Here is a 21,848-nt window from a genome sequence, read left to right on the forward strand (position 1 = left end):
AATTTTGTCACATTAAAATGGAAAATATCTCGTAACTAATCAATTTTTCACCATCAAATTCTTATAACTTTTTACACAAAATATTGTGAAAAATCGATTTACATAAAAAAAATCAGAATGGTTCCATTCAAAATAACTAGAGTGACGTTGGCATTAACACTCAAAATCAAACTAATATCTATCTTTTTTCTCACTTTGACCAAGTAACTTTTGTACAAAACATTTTTTTTTAATCTCTTAATTTCCAGATATTCGATTATATTAATTTTATTATATTACATTAAAATACACTTTATGTATATTAATCTCTTTGTCTTATATTTCTTTTCTCAAACTTTCTCAATGAAAGCGACTGTAAAAAACGATTTTTCTTTTTAAGTATTTGAACGTACTAAAAAGTAAAAAATAAAAAATAAAAAAATAAAGAAACGATTTATTGAATATTTTTATACAAACACGTTTTACATTACAATTCTGTATGTTTTTTCGGCGAGATTTTTGGTAAAATACTATCTGTCTCTGCAAACCATTCATCATATACAGCTTCAGGATCAACCATCCAGAATTTGTGGAACGATATAGGTTCCTGGGATGCCAGATAAGCGGTAGCGTAATCTGAGGCTCGTGCCTAAATCGGCAAAAAAAAATATATGTATTACTTTTCTAAATTGTATATTATTTGGATATTTTATTATGTTATCTATAAATTTAATGGAAACTTTGTTGTCTTATATATTTGTATTACTTAATGGTCAATATAAAATTAAAAAAATTATATTGTAAATATACCTGATGAAACATTGAAGAATGTACAAGTTCCACTCCAAGTCGGGATAAACAGAACCCAAAGAGATACATATCATCGGGAGTAGTGGCAGTTGGACAATCACATACACCCGGCTTTATTATTTTGCGAACTAAAGGAGCTGATAACACAACCCCCGCACCGCCAGTTAAGTACTGATATCCGTGATGACTGTCCCACATACGAAAGCCATAACGTTCGCCGATAGCAATTGAGTGCTTGGGATTGTAGCATGTGAGCAAGCGTAGTAAACGCGCTACACTGTAATACATTGAAATGCAAATTATTAATCGTAATTATTTATGCGAATGCGCAATGGATCGAAAAATATTCCAAAAAACCTCTAATTCTAATTTTATATAGTTTACTTTTAAATTAAAAATCGAAAAATTTTCAGGCAAAGTTCTGAAAATTTTTCGATTTTCAACATATTCCAGATAGCATACAATATTTATAACAAATATTCATAATATTTATTATAATTAATTTTTTTTAATATTGTATAAATATTTTATACATATTTTTACATTTAAAAAAAAATATTAAAATATAGATTAAATATTTTATATAATATTTATTGTAAATAAAAAAAATAAATATTTGTAATATTTTTTATAAATATTTCTCAAATATTTACTGAGATATTTGTAATAAATCTTTATGACCTGTTCCATATAAAACTATAAAAATATTTAAATATTTATGAAATATGAAATAATGTGTGTGTTCTAAAAAAAAAAAAAAACTATTATTAAAAAAATTATAATTTTTCATCTAACTAACATCTTATGAAAATTTAAAATATAAAATATAAAATATAAAAATAATAAAAATTTAAAATATAAAAAAATAAGTATTATAAATATTTCTGAGATAGTCTTTAACTTTAACAATTCTGTTATTTTTATTATTACTGTTATTATTGTTTGTATTCACCTAAATATAGTATCATCATCTCCAATAATAAGCCAATCATATTTGTATTTTTCAATCATGCTGTTCGCTGCCTGCAAAATGCTATAAGTTTTGGCGCAATGTCCTTCAGTAGTGTTTGGTACAATGTATGCTTCCTGTAAATTTTTGTCTACACTAGAACAATTTAGCAGCTTGTGAAAAGTATAAATATATCAAAACACGCAATTTCATCAAACAAGCATACCGGCTGTATCACTGAAATATCCGATGTTTATTGCGTACTTGGCCCATGTATTTTTAATTATTGGAATTCTATTCACGTGGTATTTAGCGCAAGTTTTAACAGCAAAATACACATTCTTTGAAGATACAGATGAACTCTGTAAACATAGTAATAATAAATATTTATAACTAATATATATAAAACTATTTAATAATATAAATATTTATAGCTTACATATTTCAACACAATGGAGTTTATTACTCTTAACTAATTTATTAAAATTATTAATTCTTAATATTGTTAATTAGAAAATCATGTTGTTTGACGTACACAAGGATGAAAGAATCGGGGATACGTGGCACAATCAGAACTAGATACGATGCACAATTTAGGCACATGTGTCAATTTTACATTTGTGCTCTTTAAGAGAAACTTTGCAAATTCATACGATGCATCAATAGAAAAATCCGTCTTTGGTTTCTTGCCCTCAGAAATTTGTTGAGATAAACTAAAAAATATTAAATTCTTAACTTTTAATAAATATAAAATATATCAAAAAATGTATTATAAAACAAATTTTTACCATACAATTGAAAAGTTATATGCTAGAATCAATTTTGTAAAATATAATAGAGAAAATATATTTAGATAAATAGCTCTTCTCATATAATTTTAAATTTATTAAATCTTTTTTAAGTCATTTTCATTTATTCAGTCTCATGTGTCTGTATAAAAAATTATTTATATTACTATTTCAATGATTATTTAACAGAAAAATTGAGAGAATATACCCTTTTAGTAACTTAAAAGTCACGCCAAATCCAGTTGCAAAATGTGGATATTTAAATTTCCTAGTCTCTGCAAAGTGATGAATAATAGTAGGATCATGGTCATAAAGTGCATGTCCAATCCACACGTCCTATATAAATAAATTATATAGAATAAAGGGTATCTTTTTTAAAAGAAAGTATACCAAAAATACAACTTACCTGAGACGAATTAAATTTTCCAAGAATAATTAACAACTTTGCTAATTGAATCACTGTATTTTCCAAACAAAAAAAGAACCATTTTGCATTTGGAAATTTATCCGACAAATAAATCAATAGTGGAGTTATCGTCCAGGAACCTTTCATCTTAAGTTCATGAGTCAATACAACTTTTGGCGGTTCCTAAAATATAAAAGGAACATGACAAGTTAGGTATAATATCATAAATACAAAAACACGAAAAAACGATTTTAAAATTATGTAATACATACTTTTTCAAGAGCACTAGCTTGCTCGTAGATGCTTTTTCGCAAATGATCAGCATGAGCTGCATGATAGCCTTCCTTTTGGCTCAATATCACCACCACTACATCATTGGGTTCTAAAAATATTTTTGCTAAGATTTTTTTCTCATATAATACACAATTAATTCTAATAAAAAATAATAAATATTCAGGAAATAAGATATACGAAATACATAACAGCTCTAAAATAGATATTGCTTTTCTTTTTATAGACACAGGAAGCTTGTTTTCTCGAGCAATTTGCAACACTTGATTCAATAATTAACTTGCGATTTTATGAACATTAAGCTGCAAAGCACCTACTTGATTAAAATTATTATCACAAATTTCGAAGAAAATGGTAAAGAAATATATTTTACGAGTATGTACCTATTACATCCGCATTTGTCCTCACGATGAATAAAACGTAAAGAAGAAAAGTAAAATTTACCAAACCCATTTAGAATGTGTTTGAACTCAGACGAAATAATAAAAAAAAATTGTACACGTTCGTAAACTGCTTTATATCATAAGGTTTAAAAGTATATATGTAATTAACAATGAAAAACTTCTCTTTCGAACAGTCGCCTGTTCAATCACTATATGCATATGCAGCCAATCATCCGGTAGTCATCCAATCACTGTCCAATCAGCTGTTTTGCGTATTGTAAACAAAAAAAAGGATCGAATCTATTGAGTGTGAGAATTCAGGTTACTGCAAGAATAAATTTTGCGAGGAAAACCGATTGCATTTTTTTTTTATTATTTATCACGTACCTAGTTGTCAATTCACTCAACACGAAGAATATACATAAATAATCAGAGAGCATATCAATTAATTGAAAGTGGAAATATATATTAATGTTCTGGTGGTTGAACTCACAAAAAAGAGATTGACGCTTATTATTATGTAATCTAAAATTGGAAAAAAAATATTGTACACGTAATTCGCGAATCTTGGTATCTACGATGCTATCACGACTTGTTATTAAGCTAAAAAAGTTTCAGATAAGGCTAGATGGCCGATAGAATGTCATCTAGACATTTGTATACGCGCGGCTTATCAATTGTCATGAGTGTCCGTCATGAATCGTGGGCGTGCAAAAGAAAACTGGAGTGATTAAAGTCAGATATTTTTTTATTTATTATCTTATTTCGTACGCAGTTGACGCTTTTATAAAAACACTTATATACATGGTTGCAGATGCATATGTGGTATTGGTTCGGTGTGGATCTGGGCAGCTTCCTGTTTCCAGGATACAACATCACCACAGTATGGAGCCTCCTGGCAACCTGCCTGGGTCTGGCTGCACTCGCAGTACTGTACGAAGCCATGAAGATGTTTCAAATCCATCTACAAGAGATTGGGAGAAAATCTGTATCTAGGACAGCCTCAGCTTCCTCAGAAAGTTCCTCTCTTTTATCCAAAGTAACACCAAAGAATTTTAGAACTTACACAAGATGGTAAATATATTATTCTTTAATTATTATTTAATTAGAATTGTTTAAAAATATATACATAAGTAAAATTAATTACTTTTACTCCTTATATATTAGTAAAATATAATAGCAGTAATATTTTTAATATTTACAAAATTAATCAGCATTATTATTATTATACAGATTATTTTTAAATAATACATTTGTTCTCTGCAAAAATTAAGTTATATAGTAATATTTCTTTATCTTGAGTTAACATTAAATATATATCTTCAGTGCAATTTGCTCTAAATGGACACTGCAAGTATTACACTGGTTTCTTCACACAACACTTGGTTACATATTGATGATGGCAGTTATGACATACAATGCTTATTTTACAATTGCTCTTGTAATTGGAGGATGCTTTGGATACTTGATATTCGGTCCTACGATCGTGCAATTAAACATGCAACGGTTTTATCGCAAGCAAGCACTTGTGACATGTGATAAGAATTGTGCAGGTAAAATGTTATTTTATATTAAATTTATGATTTATAAAAGAGCGAGTATATTTTAATCTTATTGTAGTATTATAATCTTTTCCAGATGTTTATACGAATCAACAGAGACGCGAATCAGCAGTTTCTATTGTTGCAGAACAATTAGTCACTGAGGCAAATATCGAAGTTCACGTATCAAGAGACATGTGAGTTTTGACATCAAATTTGGTAACGGAAAGTCTGATATTATTTACAATAGTTATTGTTATTCATTAGATATTACACATTTATACATGTATACACAGCATATTTTTATACCAACGTTTTCTTATAAACTATAAAGTAAAAAATATGCAATATAACAAAATTGACCAGTGTGCTTTATTAGCAACTTACATGATATCCTTATTAAATTTTTATTTTTTTTTTTAATATGTATATAGGATAGACTTACAAATATTTAAATCCAAATATACATCAATAATACAAAGGCAAATAATAAAAATGTTCAAAATCAATATTCGACAATTTTCTTTAGAATTAACAGTTTTTTTAATTAATAAACAGTTGCTAAATAAAAAAATATTAAAACTGAAAAATATGATTGATAGTACGTAGATTATAATGATGTATGATTAATATATATCATTTTTTTCTATTGCTTTATTTATAATATTCTTGTAATATAAATAAACAATCAAATAATTTTAATTTATTGATATTAGTGATCTTAATTATTGTACATTTGAATTTTTCTTTTTAATTTTCCAATACTTCGTCGAAATTTAGATCAACCCAAACTACATTTTCCATTATCTCTAAATTATCTATATTATAGTAATTGTCATCCTCTATACCCTCGAACAAACGTCCAAAACACGGACTATTGGCATTGGTAAAGTGTAAATATCCATTGATCAAAGTAATTAGTTGACCACAGAGCCAGCAAAAAGTATATTGGCAGTATTTACAGGTCATTTTGTTGCACCCATCAATTTTGCTAATGAAAGAATGACACTTTGGACAAGTTTTCGCGTTATTCTAAAAATAACAATTATTCTTGAGATAATGCTCTTTAAATCTTTCTATTAGTTATGTGATCTAATTATTAATTTTCATATTAAAAATCATGCACGTTTTATGATACCTGCAGATATTCAGTTGTAAGAGTTTCTTGAACTAATTGAATTTGTCGCTTGCCATACTTGTTTTCCAGACGCTTTTTTTCCTTATCATCACTATTCTTGTAGTCATTAACGAGCTTCTTAATGTCATCTGATATCATGCATGGCGCAGCTCCATGGAACAACTGTTTATGTAATAATTAATACGGGATAATATTTATCTGTTTAAGTGATGGAACAAGTTTTTCATTACCTTATAGCAATAAATACAAAAGCAATAATTGCAAACGGGACAGATCGGTGCAACATCATTCGGATTGTCCCTGATCATTGGATTTTGGCATGAAATTCTCGGGCAATATATTACATCGTTCATAGTGTTTAACGTTATTCGCAGCACGAGTTCTTCATATTGTGAAAACAAGTTCGGACAGAGAGTTTTAATATCGTTACAATTTATTTCGAAACTGCAGTTTAACGTCGGACATAATATAATCTTAACGTGCTCGTTAATTTTAATACGTATGTATTCCTCCATACAGCTTTTGCAGTAAACATGTCCGCAGTTTTTCAGCTCTATACATTTTACCCCGCTGTGTTTCTCCAAGCATATGTGACAAATGTGAAAGTTGCTATCAAATTGTTTCCTATGTTGCTCTCTATTATAAGATATTAACATTTTTTTGAGATCCAAAGACAAAATAGCATTTATAGCTCTGGGATCAGACAAGTGTGCTAGACGAAATGTGATACGATCACCGGGTGTTATGCGAGTTAAGTGCATGAAGGAAACGTCCAAAGAGTCTTGTATGCGGAGGAAATTAAAGAGACTATTTTGTAGAAAATCTATCCACAGGAACAGGATCTCGCTGCCTTGATTCTCTTTCCACATCTTGTCCAATTCCTGACAAACAAAAGATATATCCCAGGGAGTCAACCAGACAATAGCTAGACAAAAATTTGGTGGCCTTTGAGATGGATACGTATCTGGAAATAGAATGTACAATCTGATCGGTGGCAGATGTTCGACAAAAATTTTATCACATGGAGTAATCGCATCAAAGGTTGCATTGGAAGAGGAGCAACCCGTGAAGTTCACTTTTAGCTTTCTATCAAGTTTGGGAAATATATTAATTGTGCATTTTATCTGCTCGTTTTTTGAACAAGAAAACTCGTTTTCCTCGTAAATATTAGAAAGAGCAATTACTTCGTCCTCCTGTCGCATACGATCACTTGTAATCGTGTAAGACATTTTAAATATCTTCGAGATAAAAATCCTGAAAAAATAATGGTACTAAAATTAGAGAATTCTTCAATTTAGTTAATAAATTCAAAATCACACTTCTTCATATTCAAGAGATAAAAAAAACAACAAACCTGCTGAGGTCGTCACACTTCTTGGAAAAGTGCGTATTTAACTTTGCCTTTGAAATTATAAAAAGATTTTTTTTTTTTTTTTTTACTTGAACTGAACACAATAGAATGAAATAAATATTTAAAAGTTTGAAGGAAAAAAAATTACGAGAAATGCAAAATGTTCAGCTCAAAAGAACAGACCTGAAATAAAAAAAATATAAAAAAATGTTTCCAATATTAAAATAAATACAGACGTGCACATGCATTATTAAATCTTTAAGCTACAAATTAATATTAAAACTTGTAAAAGTATATAAAGAAGAAATGTGATAAGAATTAATGATTTAAATATTCAAAAACCACGATGAGAAATTACACCCCGAAAATGTGAAGCCGATGCAACAAGTTTTAAGCCGTGATTACATTGTAGGTTGCGGGTTAGGTTGCGGTTGGGGTTGCTATTGGACATTGGGAACCAACCAATCACAGCAAAGCAACCTTTGCTGTGATTGGTTGGTTCCCCATCTCTACGGCCGCGTTCGAGGAGACGCTATTATAGTCGGATCTCTTATCCTACGACATTTTCGGTCCAGAATCTTCCCCTTAAATCTCTGCTTACGACAAAAATTTGAGAGTGGGGGTATAATTCCCCATTCGCGGTCGTAGGATGAAAGGTCCGACTGTACTAAACGAACGAATGACGAATGAAATGAAAGACATCATTTTTCACTCATTTTTTTTTTTTGTCATTCGTTTAAGTGTAAATATCTATATAATACTTTTACAAGACTGGGATCAAAACAAACGCGTATGAACACGTGTTATATATTTATGGCGGGAAAAAGTAATTATGCGTGCACGCGCGAGCACGTGTTGAGATTAATTTAATGATTTGTCTGAGAGAAACAGCATATTTAATTTGCATTTTTCAACATTTGTTCTATTATAGAATCTTTTATATTTCAACTTTTATGCAGAACCGAACGTCGAAATGATCTGAACATTATTAGACTAAAAAAGGGTTGAAGCAAGAAGTGAGGAAAGAGCGAATTTAAAAGTTCTCTTGAATAATGACAAACAAGTTTATTACAGCCCTTCACGTGGAATTCACGTGCGGAATTATTTTGGAAATTTCTTCGTGAAGTTTCAAAGCTCTCGTTACAATCGAAGCATTGCCTTTTACGGTTGTGTCATTTTGACAGGTGACAGGATGAAATATATTATCATTGTTTGAACGTAAAAATATTCGAAGATCACCTCCGAAATTTTCTACTACTTGTATTTATTTACGCGATTGTAATTCTTCAACGCGATTGTGTGGCTTGCACTTTGACACGCACTGCGTGTCGATAAACAAAAAAAAGATCTTGTTTTCTCTGTCTTATCGGTTCTTTCATGATTACGAAATTACCGGATCCCAATGTTTACTCTGCTGAGGAAAATGACGCACAATGGATTTTTGGTTCGCTCTACCCATACTGGTGGATCTTACGAGGTAAATACATTTGATAATCATCTACTTTAATATTTTAAGAATTGCTCATGTCTCATATATTATTTACAGTTAAAAATTTTTTTTAATATTATTACTATTAATGAAAAAAACAGCAAAGTTTATTTTGGCTGCTGTCAATTTCTGACAGAATTATTTTAAAATGTTATTAAATATCTAATTATATTACTTATATTTATATTTTTATATTTACATATGTATGTAAATTTTGCACTATAATAATTCTCTTTTAAGAACATTTTACATTATTTATATAATTGTAGAAATATTATTAGAACCATTACATATAAAGTAATATTGAGCAAGAATAAGACACGCTATGTGATTGATATAAAAAATTAATTCAGATATATAAATATTGTATTATTTTTACAGGATGCTATAAAAGTGCTATGCACTTTACAAAGCAATGCTGCATACTTACAATCTGTTATAAAGCATGATGCGAACAATCCTGAGAGATTAAAAGAAACAGAGAAATATCTACTTCGGTAACAAGACTATCAATGTTACAATATTAATATAATTAAAGTCAAGAGAACTTTAATTTAGTTTTCTCATCTAATAAGTAAAATACTATACTTACAAAATTTATTGTTAAGTGTATTTTTAATTTGATTTATGACGTGTCTAACTTCAAGGTGCACAGTAACTTTAAATCTGTATTACATCGTAGATCTGGCATTACTCTGGAGCAACTTGACAAATTATCTGTCGTACACGTGGCTGGTACAAAGGGCAAAGGCACGACGTGCGCGTTCACAGAGGCAATTCTACGACAATACGGTTTCAGCACTGGTTTCTTCAGTTCACCCCATCTGGTCTCTGTGAGAGAGCGTATCCGATTAAATGGCGAGCCCCTCAGCCAGGCCTGCTTCGCCCATTTCTTCTGGGACACTTATCGACGCTTGGAGCAAGCACGAGAATGCGAGTCCGACATGCCGACGTACTTCAAATTTCTGACGATTCTCTCGTTCCACGTATTTCTGGAGGCGAACGTCGACGTGGCAATTCTCGAAGTTGGAATCGGCGGCGAGCTGGACAGCACAAATATCGTGCGGAATCCGGTCTGCGTGGGCGTGACCAGTCTGGGTCTCGAGCACACCCTGCTGCTGGGCAATACTCTGGAAGAGATCGCTTACCAAAAGTCGGGAATCTTTAAACCGAACGCCGCGGCCTTCACCGTGTCGCAGCCGGAAGTGGCGATGCGGATTCTGCGGAAGCAAGCCGTTGAAAGACGATGTCGCAGCTTGCGAGTGGTTCCCTCAATTCAGACCCGTGAATGGAACGACGTTTTCTCGTCAGTGGGTCTCAACAGCGTCCAGCAACAGAATGCCTCGCTGTCAATTAGTATGGCACTCGAATGGATGAAATCACAAGGCGATAAGCTGTCGTGGATCATGAACGATACGAAATACATCAATGATTTTCACGATGATTACCCAAATGATAAGATCGATTTATCTCCAACCGTCTACTTGAGCAAGACGGCGGTGGCGTTAGCGAACTGCAAATGGCCAGGTCGCACGCAGATCCTGAGAACCAGCGTGGCAGATTTCTTCCTGGACGGCGCACATACTGTTGAGAGTATCGTTAATTGCATATCATGGTTCAAGAAAGCCAGTCAGAAAACCTCCAGAAAATTTTTGATATTCAATACCAGCGGCGACCGGAATTCTCTACCATTGTTGAAGTTGCTAAAAGCTTTGGATTTCGACAAAGTTTACTTCGCGCCAAATTGCGTTGGAGTGTTTAACGTAGAGGATATGAATTCAACAAGTGGTGCGCAAAGTATAATGGATGAGCAAAGAAAGAGATGCGAGAAACACTGCGAATTGTGGGGCGAAAATTCGGTGGTGAAGAACAATGTCACCGAGGTATTCTTAGACATCAAAAAATACGCGTCATCGCAGAATGATAAAATGGAAGTACTTGTAACAGGTTCCTTACATATGATTGGCGCGATATTAACCATTCTGGATCCTAATTTGACAATGACCAGTGATTTTTAATGTGACAAAATATGATTAAAATTAACTTTAAACATAGATTATTATACATAGATTATTAAACATAGATTATATAATAAATTTAGTCTTTCTTGGCATGAATTTATGAATGGTTTAGCCATAAAAATATCTTTTTCTAGAAAATAAATTTTTGTATAAATGTATAGTTTATAAAAAAATAAGTTAAGAAATAAATAGTTTGTATATATATATATATATATATATATATATATATATATATATATATATATATGAATTTAAGTAGTCAAATATCATGGAATAATCCTGTCGAAAAAAAATATATTTTACAAATCAATATACAGGGTGTCCTAAAAACTCCCGAATTTCCTTTAAGAACGAATTCTCTGGCTAATTTTGAGGCGATTTTTCCTCAGTGAAAATGTTTTAAAGCGTCAATAATTTTCAAATTATAATAGAAATTAAATAAGAAAAGCTTTTCATAAATTGAACTTTGTAGAGTTAAAAGATATTAACAACTACATTTTTCAGTTAATTATTTTACATGGACTTTATCTTAATTAATTTAAGGCTTAAAAGAAATATAATGACAAAAATTGGAAGTTTGCAAAAAATGAGAGCATCCTTTGATGTTTTTGCTGACAATGAAAAATAATCGTTTCCAAATTGACCAGAAAATCCATCCTTGAAAAAAAATTTGAAAATTTTTGGACATCCTGTATATACAACAATAATAAAAAAATTGAAATATTGAATAATAAGAGATCTTTTTAGAAATCGTAGAATTATATATTTAATATATAATATTTAATAGCGATAATAATAACAATAATCATATCAATCACTTACAATATATGCGTATTCCGATATACATATCGTATTATGTACGTAGTTTCAGAGTGATGTTCCAATTATTATTTTTGTACTTTGATGTAGATTACTGACATCGTTCGCTCAGTGAAAAGTGAATTTGATTTTTATGCGCATTAAAAGATTTGTGCTAAATTTATCTCATGGAGCGAGTTGCGAGTGGAGTGAAATATGATATTGCGTAATATTTGGGTAAACAAGTATTCAAAAGATCGTCGCATGGTACTCTAATTCCGACTCCGCTTCGGTATCGGATAAGCTAAGCGAAACGCCAGTTCTTCGCCTTAAGCGATTATCCTCAGGGCTCTAAAAAATAAATTAAAATTCTAATTCATTTCTAATAATTATCTATTAAATATTTAATATATAATATAATATAATTTATTAAATAATATATTAAAGGAGTATTTGATAAATTTTTACTATTTTGTTATATATATGAAAAATGAAAAATTAATATATTTTAATAAAAGTCGATTTCATATTCATATACAAGGTGGAGTAGAAAAGTATAACCAGATAGACTGATTCTTTATACATAATTAAAAGATAATTTAAGAAAATTAAATGTGCAGAAGAAAAAATCTTTTACTGTATCATATTTGCAATTGGCAGAATGTGATTAAGTTATAGTCTCTGTCTCAGAGAAGTCATTGTTGATCTCTTCAGCATTTGTATTAATATTTTACTTTGTTCTTATCTCATCTTGTATAAATTTTTTTAATAAAAGAACAAAAAAATGAATTATGTAATAAATAATATCTTTTCGCAATCCAATATTTTTTTCGATTCATGATAATAAATTTTAACAAAGATTAATATACAGAAAATATAATAAAAATAATGAAAAGTATAACTCACTTGGTCTAAAATACCAGCAGTAGGTTCGGAGGCGTATCCCACTTCCTGCGCATCTTCCTCCAGGTCTGCCTCATACTCCTCTAGTTCATCCGAATCCGAATCTATGTCAAGATACCGGCTGACACGTGAAACTTTACACACCATCTGCGCGAGATCGGTGAAAGTGTACGAAGAGGGTGATTGTTGATTAGCCGCTTGGGACTTTGCTCGCAGGGCTCTCGCATTCTCTCGATCTGCATTGAATCGAGGCAGAACTCCGGCTTTCGATTGACCCTCGAAATACGTTTTTCCTGAAAAACACGATTTTATTTTAGTCTCATACTCTTTGAAAATTTGACTTGGATTTAATATAAATGAGAGTAACTCAGATGTTAAATGATACAGTATTAGAGAGATAGAAACGATCATCAGGGCAACTATATTGAATTTCTTTGTTATCAAGGTCAATCAGATTGATTGCATATTTAAATCATTTTTATATCATTTAACACCTGAGCCATTCAAATATACACAAAATTTCAAATACCGTGTTGATATCCTACGTCCTTGATTTCATCGAAATTGGCGAACTGGAGGGTCTTATACTTGTCGATCGGCGGCCTGATGTACTCGCAATAATCTGAACTCTTCACCTCTTCCAGCTGGCGCACACAACTCACGTACGCCAGTCTTGACTGGATATCCGGTAGATTTGGCACCTTCACAGGCGTGGCGAACGGATTCCATCGTTTCCACAGTAACCACCAACCGGATAACGAGTCCCCGTAATTTGTCAGATCGGTGTCATCCTGTGAGCCTACATCGATGGCCAGAATGTGATGTGCTCCTTGTCGCAACATTTCGTCAGCTTGAACGGAAATGTGGAGAACACATGAATCGAGGACGTTAACATCGACTCGCTGTTCGAGTTCGAACCTCGACATTGTAAATCTAATTTTATACATGTATTTCTATTTCTTCGTAAAAACACAAATTTTTTTATATCATGCTTTATATTTTTAGAAATTTGAGAAATTTTTTTATATTGTGATGAGAGCTATATTTTATATTAAACATTTTTATATTGACTGAAAGATCACACCGTCAGGAATTAGCACGAATAGATAAAATGAATACCTGGCACATTATTAACATAGCACCCGTCGACCAAAAGATGCCCATCAAGGGAATCACAAATCGGAGGAAAGACCCCCGCGATAGTCATACTGCCACGAATATATCTCCATAGTAAACCTGAGCCGACTTAACTATTCAGAATTTTGTAAATGCAACCTTTTATCAACGGGAGTGAGCTTGTCGACGAGTGTCTTATTTATTTTTTTTTTTTTTTCTTATTTCACTTACATCCGTAAATAAATTTTCAACAGCGTGTTATTAAATTAAATATAAAAATTCCATTAAAATTAGACAACCTCAGTGTGATTAAATTTTGAGAAAGCAATTTGTTGCAAAAAAATATGCTCAATGCAATGTCAGATAAATTGCCAAACTATGTAAATTTGTACTAATATGTCAAAAAATTTATATAAATTTATTATCACAATATAAAAATATTTATAAAAGTTCCAATTAAGTCTTTTATGCAAACTTTATATTATCTTGACATGTTATATAAATTTGTTTCCGGTTAGTTCCTGATTGCATTGATCGTGCAAAATTAACACATGGTATCCATCAATGCCATCTGAGTTACCTGGAAGGTTATTGACGTACCCGCCGTCGAGAAGGAGATGGCCATCAACAGGATCACACATGGGTGGCATATAACCAGACAATGACATCGAGGCCCGAATGTACCGCCACAGCGATCCTAAACACGACGAATCATTCTCTTTAATATTCTGTGTTTACTCGTATATATTATTTAGAGTACTTCCTGTATTCTTAAGTCATAATTTATTTTATAATCGCGATTATTCACTGTGAATATATATATATTATAATTACTATACATGATTCATAAAAAGATCAATATTTTATTAAACAGAATTTATTAACTTGGGCTGTTATTATTGGTAGTGGATTTAAGTTAAAAAATTTTAGTAAAAATATATATTTAAAGTAAATATTTATTTGTCCAAAGATCAAATATCCATTCAAATGCTTTATTTATATTAAATATTATTTTTTCGTGTTAAAAAGGTTAATAATATATTTTGGAAATAAATTTTTAGATAAGAATATTTGCTGGGTTGTGAGCAATTTCGAATTATCTCGATACCATAATCCAGCAATATACAGGAAGCATATGTGTATCAGTTTCTTTATATTCGAGTAAAAACAAAAATATGCCTCGCTCGATTTTCTCTTTAAAAAACGGCAATAAACGGAGAGTACGTCAACAATAGTTTTTCGGAAAGCTCACTCCCGTTGATTAAAGATTCTACTACTATGATCTATGCTAATCTAAAAACAAAAAATTGTCATGCCACAACGAATTTATAATAAATAAAAAAATAAAATTTTTTCAAATATTATTTTTATTTTTAATTCAAGCATCCGAAACTAATTGCCGAGATAAATAGTTTTATTTGTGTGGACACTATTTGTTTGTCTATAAAACAACATTTATATCTTATTATATTTTGATTCACTTTAGATTTTCTACAAACACATATTTTTGATGATATGTCAAAGCTTTCAGTTATATATTTCTGTAGATATAACATGTCTGTAAAATGAAATTAATGAGAAAATTGTTATACATATAGCTTTTGTGAGTTATAGATAGATAGAGAAAATATTAGTAAAAAAGAACATCAAAGAATTAAGTAAAACTGAAAGCTTTGCAGATGTCTAGAATTAAGAAATGTAAAAGATAATTAATTCGTACAGACCGTGTCTATGCGTGCGCATACAGGAGTCCGTGATGTCTGTGGTTATAGTAAAATACGGAAGCCACAAGTCCTCTATATATGTATCGCCAAAGGTTTGCTGTATGGTCTTATTAAAATCTTTACCGGAGAACATCGAGGTCATCGGATAAGTCAAATCTAAAATTTGCCGCCACCATTGTGTCATTTTCTGTTAACAGATAAAAATACATAGAATTTTACACAAAAATATTTCTCGATCAAAAGATAGTCGCAGGGTTTTAAAGTAATTATTAAAAGAGAAAGAGAGAAATACAAATACTTTTTTTATATGAAATGTGACATAAATTTATATAAATTTTAGGATTAAATTTAGGATGTACATTAACTTTTTCATATATTTTTCCTTACATCTTACAATTAGTTTTAAATATAATGTGTATTAGAAGAAACTGTAGGGCAAGAGATGATAGAAATTATGGAAAAAATTCTGCTCTGTCTCACCTTAGACCATTCCCTGGCCTTTTGCGTGGTGGTAGTGATATTCTTTTCCATGCACCAAAGAGCGCCCATGAAGGCGCCGATACTGACGCCGCCAACCATGTCTATGGGTATACCTGCCTCGATGATAGCTTTGAGCATACCCACGTGGGCAGCGCCCCTCGCACCGCCGCCACCCAGTACAAGACCTACCGAAGTGCCGGTAAGCCATCGCGCTAACCTGCTGAAATCGCTATGTACGTTCGGTTCGGACATGAGCACTTTGGAGTACAATTCATTCTACAAGAAAAGGAAAAAGATACTAATAAGATATATTTCTAATAAATAAGATTAAATATAAGAGAAGATGATTTAGCAGACTGCCTTATCTGATGATTACAATTCTGTACTGCGATCTCCTGGTGAACATCCGTTTCGGACCTTGGATGTGATGGTGACTGGACACCCATGATCTCATATTCAACCATTGAACAGTGTTCGTGGGTCGCTGGCCATTCTGTTCCTTGTGCAGCAGCACCAGCTCTTTCTGCGTTCGCATGACTAATCGTTCTACCTCGCGTTCCGTTCGGCCAATCGACGGCGGTCGATCGCCCAGACCCACAATGAGAATGCAATCGGCTTGCCTGACACATCGCTGAGTCCACAACGTGTAACTTGAATCGCACTGATACAAAGAAATTCTATGTTGATCTTCCTGCTGGGCGAGCCAGGAAGTGAGCCGATACTCATTCGCAGGCTCCATGATGGTCGTTCCTAAAGTCTATGTAAAGGAAAAAATGAAAAATGACTGATATGTTGGTGCATCATTAATAATGTGAAAACTGATTAAACTAATATCTGATCTCTTTTTATATTAAAAATAGAATGAACGAATTATTATTACAATAAAGTACTAAATTAAAGAGAATTAAATTATAGTATATAATGACAATAAAATTTATATATTAAAATAAATAATATTTAAATAATTAAACTACAACCAGATAGGTACGATACAATACCTTTCTTACGACATCCGATGTTAAACGAAGACAAGGTCCAATGGCACATAAAGAATGATACAATTCATAAGTAAAGGCAGTTAATGGTACATCATCCGACACGGGTACTATGGCAACAGTTGAGAAATTTACTTGTGCGGGTCTGGCATCGACTGTTGCTGCGGCTCGTCTGTAACCAAAGTTATCCTTAATTAAAAGCATTAATTACCACTAATAACATTATAAATGTAAAACGATAATTTGTGCAAAACAGCTCGAGCCACAAGAGATTTTTAATATATTATCATATTTTGATATTTACTGAGTATCATTATTGCCATTTTTTGTGTGCGGTTGCTGCCAAGTGCCGAGTATGCGATGACCAAGGAGATTTATCAATCTCGTGACGACAATTGGATATCTCAATTTGATCACGTTGAATAAACCTTCCGGTAGCTTTGCTAGTTCGGAATCCCTGACCGCCATCACCGTCGTTGATCTCGGAGTTTGCGTAACCATCTCTACGATTCCTACCAAGTCGCCCTTTCCATATTCAGCTACCGGTTCCTTCTTGCCGTTTTTATAAGTAATTACCGATCGCAATCGTCCGCTTAACACTATGAATGTCGAATCCGATTCATCACCCTGTCTATAAACGGCCCTTCCGCTTTCAAGAAACAACCAGTCGAGAGCAAAATCCACCTATTGAGAAATAGACTTGTTTGTAAATATTCGTTTTGTTTATTAAACATTTTATTAACATTTCTTTGCTTGTTTTTTTAGATAGTCATACCTGTCTTACAAACGGACTTAATCTGCGAACGACGGTGTGTGCCACATGCAACACGACTGTAGGTTGATCTCGCATGATGGCGAAGAACGTTGACTTACTAAGTAGCGCGATACGGCTGGAATGCTTCGCTCTGATCGTGTAAAAGGATGGCTCGCCCGTCAACACCGCCAAACCACCGACGATTTCACCCTGATGAGCGCTAAACATGTGCACTTCTTGACCTGCGTCCCGGCCCTCCGACACACGTTGGCTCACTATCAACGAGCCCGAAAGTACATATACAAGCGCGACGTCCTAGAAGGTAATTAAATTAGATGATATTGATATGATACATAATGTGTACTAAAAGAGAGCTCTTTCTTTTGTAATCTATATGTAGGTAAAAATAGAAAATAGATAGCAAACCTTGTGAGACTCTTCTTTCATTAGATAAGTACCAACCGGCACTTCTCTGATCTGCACCTTGTCTTTGAGTACCGTCTCATCCTCTATGCCGAGTTCACGTACAAACGCATCAGTGGCTATCTGCACAAGCTGCGCTTCATCTAGTTGTTGCTGCTGTTGTTGCGCCGACTCATTCACTTGACGCTTTCTGCCAGAATAAGTACTTCCGGAATGAAAAGCTTCCGCATGTGATCCGTGCATTGGCTGAGATGCCATCGATGAGGATGGAATTGGCCAATGAGAGTCACATTCTGGGACCATATCTGCCGAATTCTGTTGCGAATTTGAACTTTGATTCTTCCAGTCGGAACTGCTTTTTGTTCTGTCATCAAATAGTGCGATAAGAAATTAATATGACAAAAATTATTTCATATATAACAAAAAAATTAATTTAACAAAGCTTGCTTAATATGACACATTATTTTAAAAGTCTCTCACCGACGACTTCCGAGTATGGGCACAGGCTGAGAACTACTACTTGTATTAAGCACCTCGCGATGAGAAAAATCACTGGTATCGTGAGTTTCCGACGTACCGACTGGAAATACACCAGGTATTGAACCATCGTTCTGTGAGGCGAAATTCTCTCTAGTCCTTGATCGAACTGGTGAACCGGAGAATGGACTTTGTTTCTTCTTATGTGATCCCTGATTGACCAACTCCGCGGAGAGACCGAGATATTGGTGCAATGCGGTGAAGGTAACTCTCTGCAGGCGTACCATAATGACTTGAATAACTCGAACAAAGGCGTCAGGATAATCTTGAAATACCTGTAATAATACCAACAGTCACATATAACATTTATATGATTTATATATATTATACATATATATATTTCTCATAACAAATTTAAATAAATATATATAAATATACATTTAATAGTAAATAAATATATATTTAAATTAATTATAATATGTAACTTACTTCTTGAAATGCACACATTGGTAACTTTACTACAATAGAATCTTCCACAGCTCTTGCGGATACAGTTTTGTATGTACTTGTATGCCCAGTAAGTACATCGGTAAAACTAAGAAGACTGGTCACAGACTCTCCTGTTTTCACTATTTTCAACGATATTTGAGAGCCATCGGATCCAGTGATATATACATTAACTAAACCCTGTTGCACTATAAATAAATTCTCGTCGGGATCTCCAATTTTGAACAATGTACTTCCAGCAGGTAAATTCATAATTTCTGTGTACTTGCACAATTTGAGAAACACAGGTTTTTCAAAATGGCCAAAGACTCTAATACTTTGCAGCATATATAGAGCATCTGGGGGTACTCTCTCGCCAGGTCCTAAATCTTCTTCCAAATACTCAGCTGGTGGTTCCAATACCTTAAATTAAACAATTTGATTAAATAAAATTGTGCTAATTGTTAGTTATATATTATAATTAAGAATTAAAACATACTTTAAGTTGTTGTGGCGCGGTTTCTTTCTTAAGTTGTAATAATCGACGAGCAAATCTCATAACTGCCCTCCTCTTCTTTCCTTGTCCAGTAGCGTGCACTTGGCCACCAATAGATTTTACCTTGCGCAACATCTTTCTGCCATAAAAAAGAACCTTGTCTCTCTTCCTGAATCTTGGCTTGCCAGTGCCTACTCCGACAAACTCCTTCACCTCTGGCAGAAATTCTTTGTTCTTCCATTTGCGCAGCACAAAGATTGACACAACTAAGAAAATAAGCAGCAGAGTTGTGGCGACAACAAAGATTGTTCTTGATGTCTGATATTCCTCTATGAATCTTCCAATCCATCTTGAAAATATATATGATCCCAGGCTCTCATTGAACTTATTAAATAACTCTACTACCTGCAATCAATATATTTTATCATCAGTATATATCAAATACAATAATGTTCATATTAAAATAATATTTAATAAAATAATATCTAATAAACAATATTTAATAAATAATTTAATAAAATAATATTAAAACAATAATATTTTCAATACTCATTTTCATAACCATATAATTTATATTTTTCTGTATATATATTGTTATAATTTTTTGAATGAACATAACAGAAATCATCAACTGGGAATGCTATTAATTTTTCATCGTGCTAATTAATTCTTTCTTTTTAAGAAAGAATTCTTATCATTAAAATTAGATTATTAATCTGTCTTATCCTTAAAAATAAATAAAAAATTATCTAGAGGATGAATTTCAAGGATGACAGTTGTCAGATTAACATTTTGTTTGCTCATGAAATTATTTTACCATCACACTGATATATTTTTTTTTAATTTTTGCATCTTAACAATTCTCTTTAATACATAATAATAAAAAAAATTATCATGAACTATGTACTTTGTCTTTAAAACTTACAAATTTGATACTTGACATTTTGTTTTCTTGCTATTATATTTTCAAAATATAATACTTACACTTCTTAAGAGATTAATGTAAATACAATGTGTAAATAGCATGTCACTTTAAAGAATTATTATCTCAATTGACAAATATTTTACTTCAATAAGAAACATCTCGAGAGAGAGAGAGAGAGAGAGAGAAACTGTAAATACAACCTCCATAGTGGCCACTTCATGTCCCCTTCTTCGCCAAAAAATGTATTTGAAGACAGAATGTGTGTCACAACCGGGATCATGCGTTAGCGTGAAACGTACATAAATAATAATTAAGCAAACTGAGATAAAGGTTAATCAATCCATCTATTCTCCTGAATCCATACCGACGACCTTTGATACCTCGCTCGAGTCACCACACGCCATATTGTTCGCGATAGCGTAATCGATTATTTAAAATAATTTATTTGTCTCACAAACAACTTTAAATTAAAATACATATTGTAAAATTCAGCAAACGTTGATTTTTTATCAATTCAATTTTTATAACATATGTAATTTTTATATTTTTATATTTAAAAAATTCTTATTATATATTATATATTCTTATTATATATTCTTATTATATATATTATTATATATTTTTTTTTACATTAATAATATATTTTATATTTGCTTATATATTATATATTATATTATATTATGTTTCTTAGAACATATTTATATGTTTTAAGATTTAATTATGAATTCCAAGTTCGAATTTTCTGCTCTATTATTATTTGATTTTCTGTCAAAATTGCATGCAATTATATTAAAAAAATTTTTGTATAAAATAGATTAAAATTTTTTAAAGAATTCACATTTTTCTAGTAGATTTGCAATAGACAGCTTTGTAAAAAAGTATACTCAAATTCGTTTGCATAATATATATATATATATATATATATATATATATATGCTGGCTTTTTAGTATAATTTAAATTTCAAAAAAACAAGAATTCTTAAAACAGTTAATTAAATTTTCTTCTTGAAAGAGCCAATAATGACACATGATACGCAAAATTAATTTTTAAATTATTAATTATCGCTACACAGATAACAACCTGTCGCTAATGATATTTCTAATTACTTTCGAAATTAATTTCAG

The 21,848-nt window shown here is 31.8% G+C and overlaps 5 protein-coding genes across 12 annotated transcripts; 2 read left to right on the forward strand and 3 right to left on the reverse strand.

Moving 5' to 3' along the window:
- Positions 1-373: 373 nt before the first annotated feature.
- Positions 374-4,134, reverse strand: LOC140667429 (beta-1,3-glucosyltransferase). 3 transcript variants are annotated; one of them, XM_072895361.1, is made up of 10 exons: positions 3,994-4,134; positions 3,607-3,931; positions 3,205-3,314; positions 2,933-3,115; positions 2,735-2,862; positions 2,274-2,451; positions 1,965-2,100; positions 1,742-1,889; positions 790-1,066; positions 374-628 (listed from the first exon to the last, which is right to left on the reverse strand). In XM_072895361.1, the coding sequence occupies exons 2-10, from the start codon at positions 3,674-3,676 to the stop codon at positions 467-469; spliced, it is 1,392 nt and encodes a 463-aa protein (XP_072751462.1). In that variant the 5' UTR covers positions 3,677-3,931; positions 3,994-4,134; the 3' UTR covers positions 374-466. The 3 variants fall into 3 exon arrangements, with proteins under 3 accessions (XP_072751462.1, XP_072751463.1, XP_072751466.1); XM_072895362.1 differs by having other exon boundaries at positions 3,607-3,906; positions 3,994-4,126; XM_072895365.1 differs by having other exon boundaries at positions 3,607-3,869; positions 3,994-4,117.
- Positions 4,135-4,201: 67 nt separating this feature from the next.
- Positions 4,202-5,505, forward strand: LOC140667430 (uncharacterized). 2 transcript variants are annotated; one of them, XM_072895366.1, is made up of 4 exons: positions 4,202-4,341; positions 4,421-4,680; positions 4,933-5,159; positions 5,245-5,505. In XM_072895366.1, exons 2-4 carry the CDS (start codon positions 4,421-4,423, stop codon positions 5,346-5,348), a joined length of 591 nt encoding a protein of 196 aa, XP_072751467.1. In that variant the 5' UTR covers positions 4,202-4,341; the 3' UTR covers positions 5,349-5,505. The 2 variants fall into 2 exon arrangements, with proteins under 2 accessions (XP_072751467.1, XP_072751468.1); XM_072895367.1 differs by having other exon boundaries at positions 5,227-5,359.
- A 337-nt stretch (positions 5,506-5,842) lies between these two features.
- LOC140667428 (E3 ubiquitin-protein ligase RNF14-like) lies at positions 5,843-8,053 on the reverse strand. The gene is made up of 5 exons (XM_072895360.1): positions 7,995-8,053; positions 7,640-7,819; positions 6,516-7,539; positions 6,286-6,447; positions 5,843-6,179 (listed from the first exon to the last, which is right to left on the reverse strand). The coding sequence occupies exons 3-5, from the start codon at positions 7,512-7,514 to the stop codon at positions 5,898-5,900; spliced, it is 1,443 nt and encodes a 480-aa protein (XP_072751461.1). The 5' UTR covers positions 7,515-7,539; positions 7,640-7,819; positions 7,995-8,053; the 3' UTR covers positions 5,843-5,897.
- A 135-nt stretch (positions 8,054-8,188) lies between these two features.
- Positions 8,189-11,256, forward strand: Fpgs1 (Folylpolyglutamate synthase 1). Its single transcript, XM_072895359.1, has 3 exons — positions 8,189-9,113; positions 9,507-9,622; positions 9,808-11,256. Exons 1-3 carry the CDS (start codon positions 9,039-9,041, stop codon positions 11,141-11,143), a joined length of 1,527 nt encoding a protein of 508 aa, XP_072751460.1. The 5' UTR covers positions 8,189-9,038; the 3' UTR covers positions 11,144-11,256.
- A 630-nt stretch (positions 11,257-11,886) lies between these two features.
- Sws (patatin like phospholipase domain containing sws) lies at positions 11,887-21,140 on the reverse strand. 5 transcript variants are annotated; one of them, XM_072895839.1, is made up of 15 exons: positions 20,924-21,140; positions 19,802-20,203; positions 19,306-19,725; positions 18,820-19,151; positions 18,343-18,703; positions 17,938-18,231; positions 17,467-17,846; positions 17,166-17,334; positions 16,544-16,924; positions 16,168-16,443; positions 15,688-15,874; positions 14,544-14,660; positions 13,377-13,697; positions 12,851-13,140; positions 11,887-12,295 (listed from the first exon to the last, which is right to left on the reverse strand). In XM_072895839.1, exons 1-15 carry the CDS (start codon positions 20,927-20,929, stop codon positions 12,194-12,196), a joined length of 4,038 nt encoding a protein of 1,345 aa, XP_072751940.1. In that variant the 5' UTR covers positions 20,930-21,140; the 3' UTR covers positions 11,887-12,193. The 5 variants fall into 5 exon arrangements, with proteins under 5 accessions (XP_072751940.1, XP_072751939.1, XP_072751938.1 ...); XM_072895838.1 differs by lacking the exons at positions 14,544-14,660; positions 20,924-21,140 and adding exons at positions 13,967-14,083; positions 20,783-20,839; XM_072895837.1 differs by lacking the exon at positions 20,924-21,140 and adding an exon at positions 20,783-20,839.
- Between the last annotated feature and the right edge of the window lie 708 nt (positions 21,141-21,848).

Source organism: Anoplolepis gracilipes, chromosome 7 (genome assembly GCF_047496725.1).
Source record: "Anoplolepis gracilipes chromosome 7, ASM4749672v1, whole genome shotgun sequence".
In the NCBI taxonomy this organism is placed as follows: Eukaryota; Metazoa; Arthropoda; class Insecta; order Hymenoptera; family Formicidae; genus Anoplolepis; species Anoplolepis gracilipes.

Excerpts from the sequence above, each read along its gene's own strand:
- LOC140667430 (XM_072895366.1), top strand. The coding sequence starts at position 4,421 with ATGCATATGTGGTATTGGTTCGGTGTGGATCTGGGCAGCTTCCTGTTT. Across the intron at positions 4,681-4,932 it reads TTTAGAACTTACACAAGATG|TGCAATTTGCTCTAAATGGA; the intron begins GTAAATATATTA and ends ATATATCTTCAG. Across the intron at positions 5,160-5,244 it reads ATGTGATAAGAATTGTGCAG|ATGTTTATACGAATCAACAG; the intron begins GTAAAATGTTAT and ends AATCTTTTCCAG.
- LOC140667428 (XM_072895360.1), bottom strand. The coding sequence starts at position 7,514 with ATGTCTTACACGATTACAAGTGATCGTATGCGACAGGAGGACGAAGTA. Across the intron at positions 6,448-6,515 it reads TTTGTATTTATTGCTATAAG|TTGTTCCATGGAGCTGCGCC; the intron begins GTAATGAAAAAC and ends TTACATAAACAG. Across the intron at positions 6,180-6,285 it reads TTACAACTGAATATCTGCAG|AATAACGCGAAAACTTGTCC; the intron begins GTATCATAAAAC and ends TGTTATTTTTAG.
- Sws (XM_072895838.1), bottom strand. The coding sequence starts at position 20,824 with ATGCTATTTACACATTGTATTTACATTAATCTCTTAAGAAGT. Across the intron at positions 19,152-19,305 it reads CAATGTGTGCATTTCAAGAA|GTATTTCAAGATTATCCTGA; the intron begins GTAAGTTACATA and ends GTATTATTACAG. Across the intron at positions 13,141-13,376 it reads GGACGTAGGATATCAACACG|GAAAAACGTATTTCGAGGGT; the intron begins GTATTTGAAATT and ends CGTGTTTTTCAG.
- LOC140667429 (XM_072895361.1), bottom strand. The coding sequence starts at position 3,676 with ATGGGTTTGGTAAATTTTACTTTTCTTCTTTACGTTTTATTCATCGTG. Across the intron at positions 2,452-2,734 it reads ACTTTTAAGTTACTAAAAGG|TTTATCTCAACAAATTTCTG; the intron begins GTATATTCTCTC and ends AATATTTTTTAG. Across the intron at positions 2,101-2,273 it reads CCCGATTCTTTCATCCTTGT|AGTTCATCTGTATCTTCAAA; the intron begins GTACGTCAAACA and ends CTATGTTTACAG.
- Fpgs1 (XM_072895359.1), top strand. The coding sequence starts at position 9,039 with ATGTTTACTCTGCTGAGGAAAATGACGCACAATGGATTTTTGGTTCGC. Across the intron at positions 9,114-9,506 it reads ATACTGGTGGATCTTACGAG|GATGCTATAAAAGTGCTATG; the intron begins GTAAATACATTT and ends TTATTTTTACAG. Across the intron at positions 9,623-9,807 it reads ACAGAGAAATATCTACTTCG|ATCTGGCATTACTCTGGAGC; the intron begins GTAACAAGACTA and ends ATTACATCGTAG.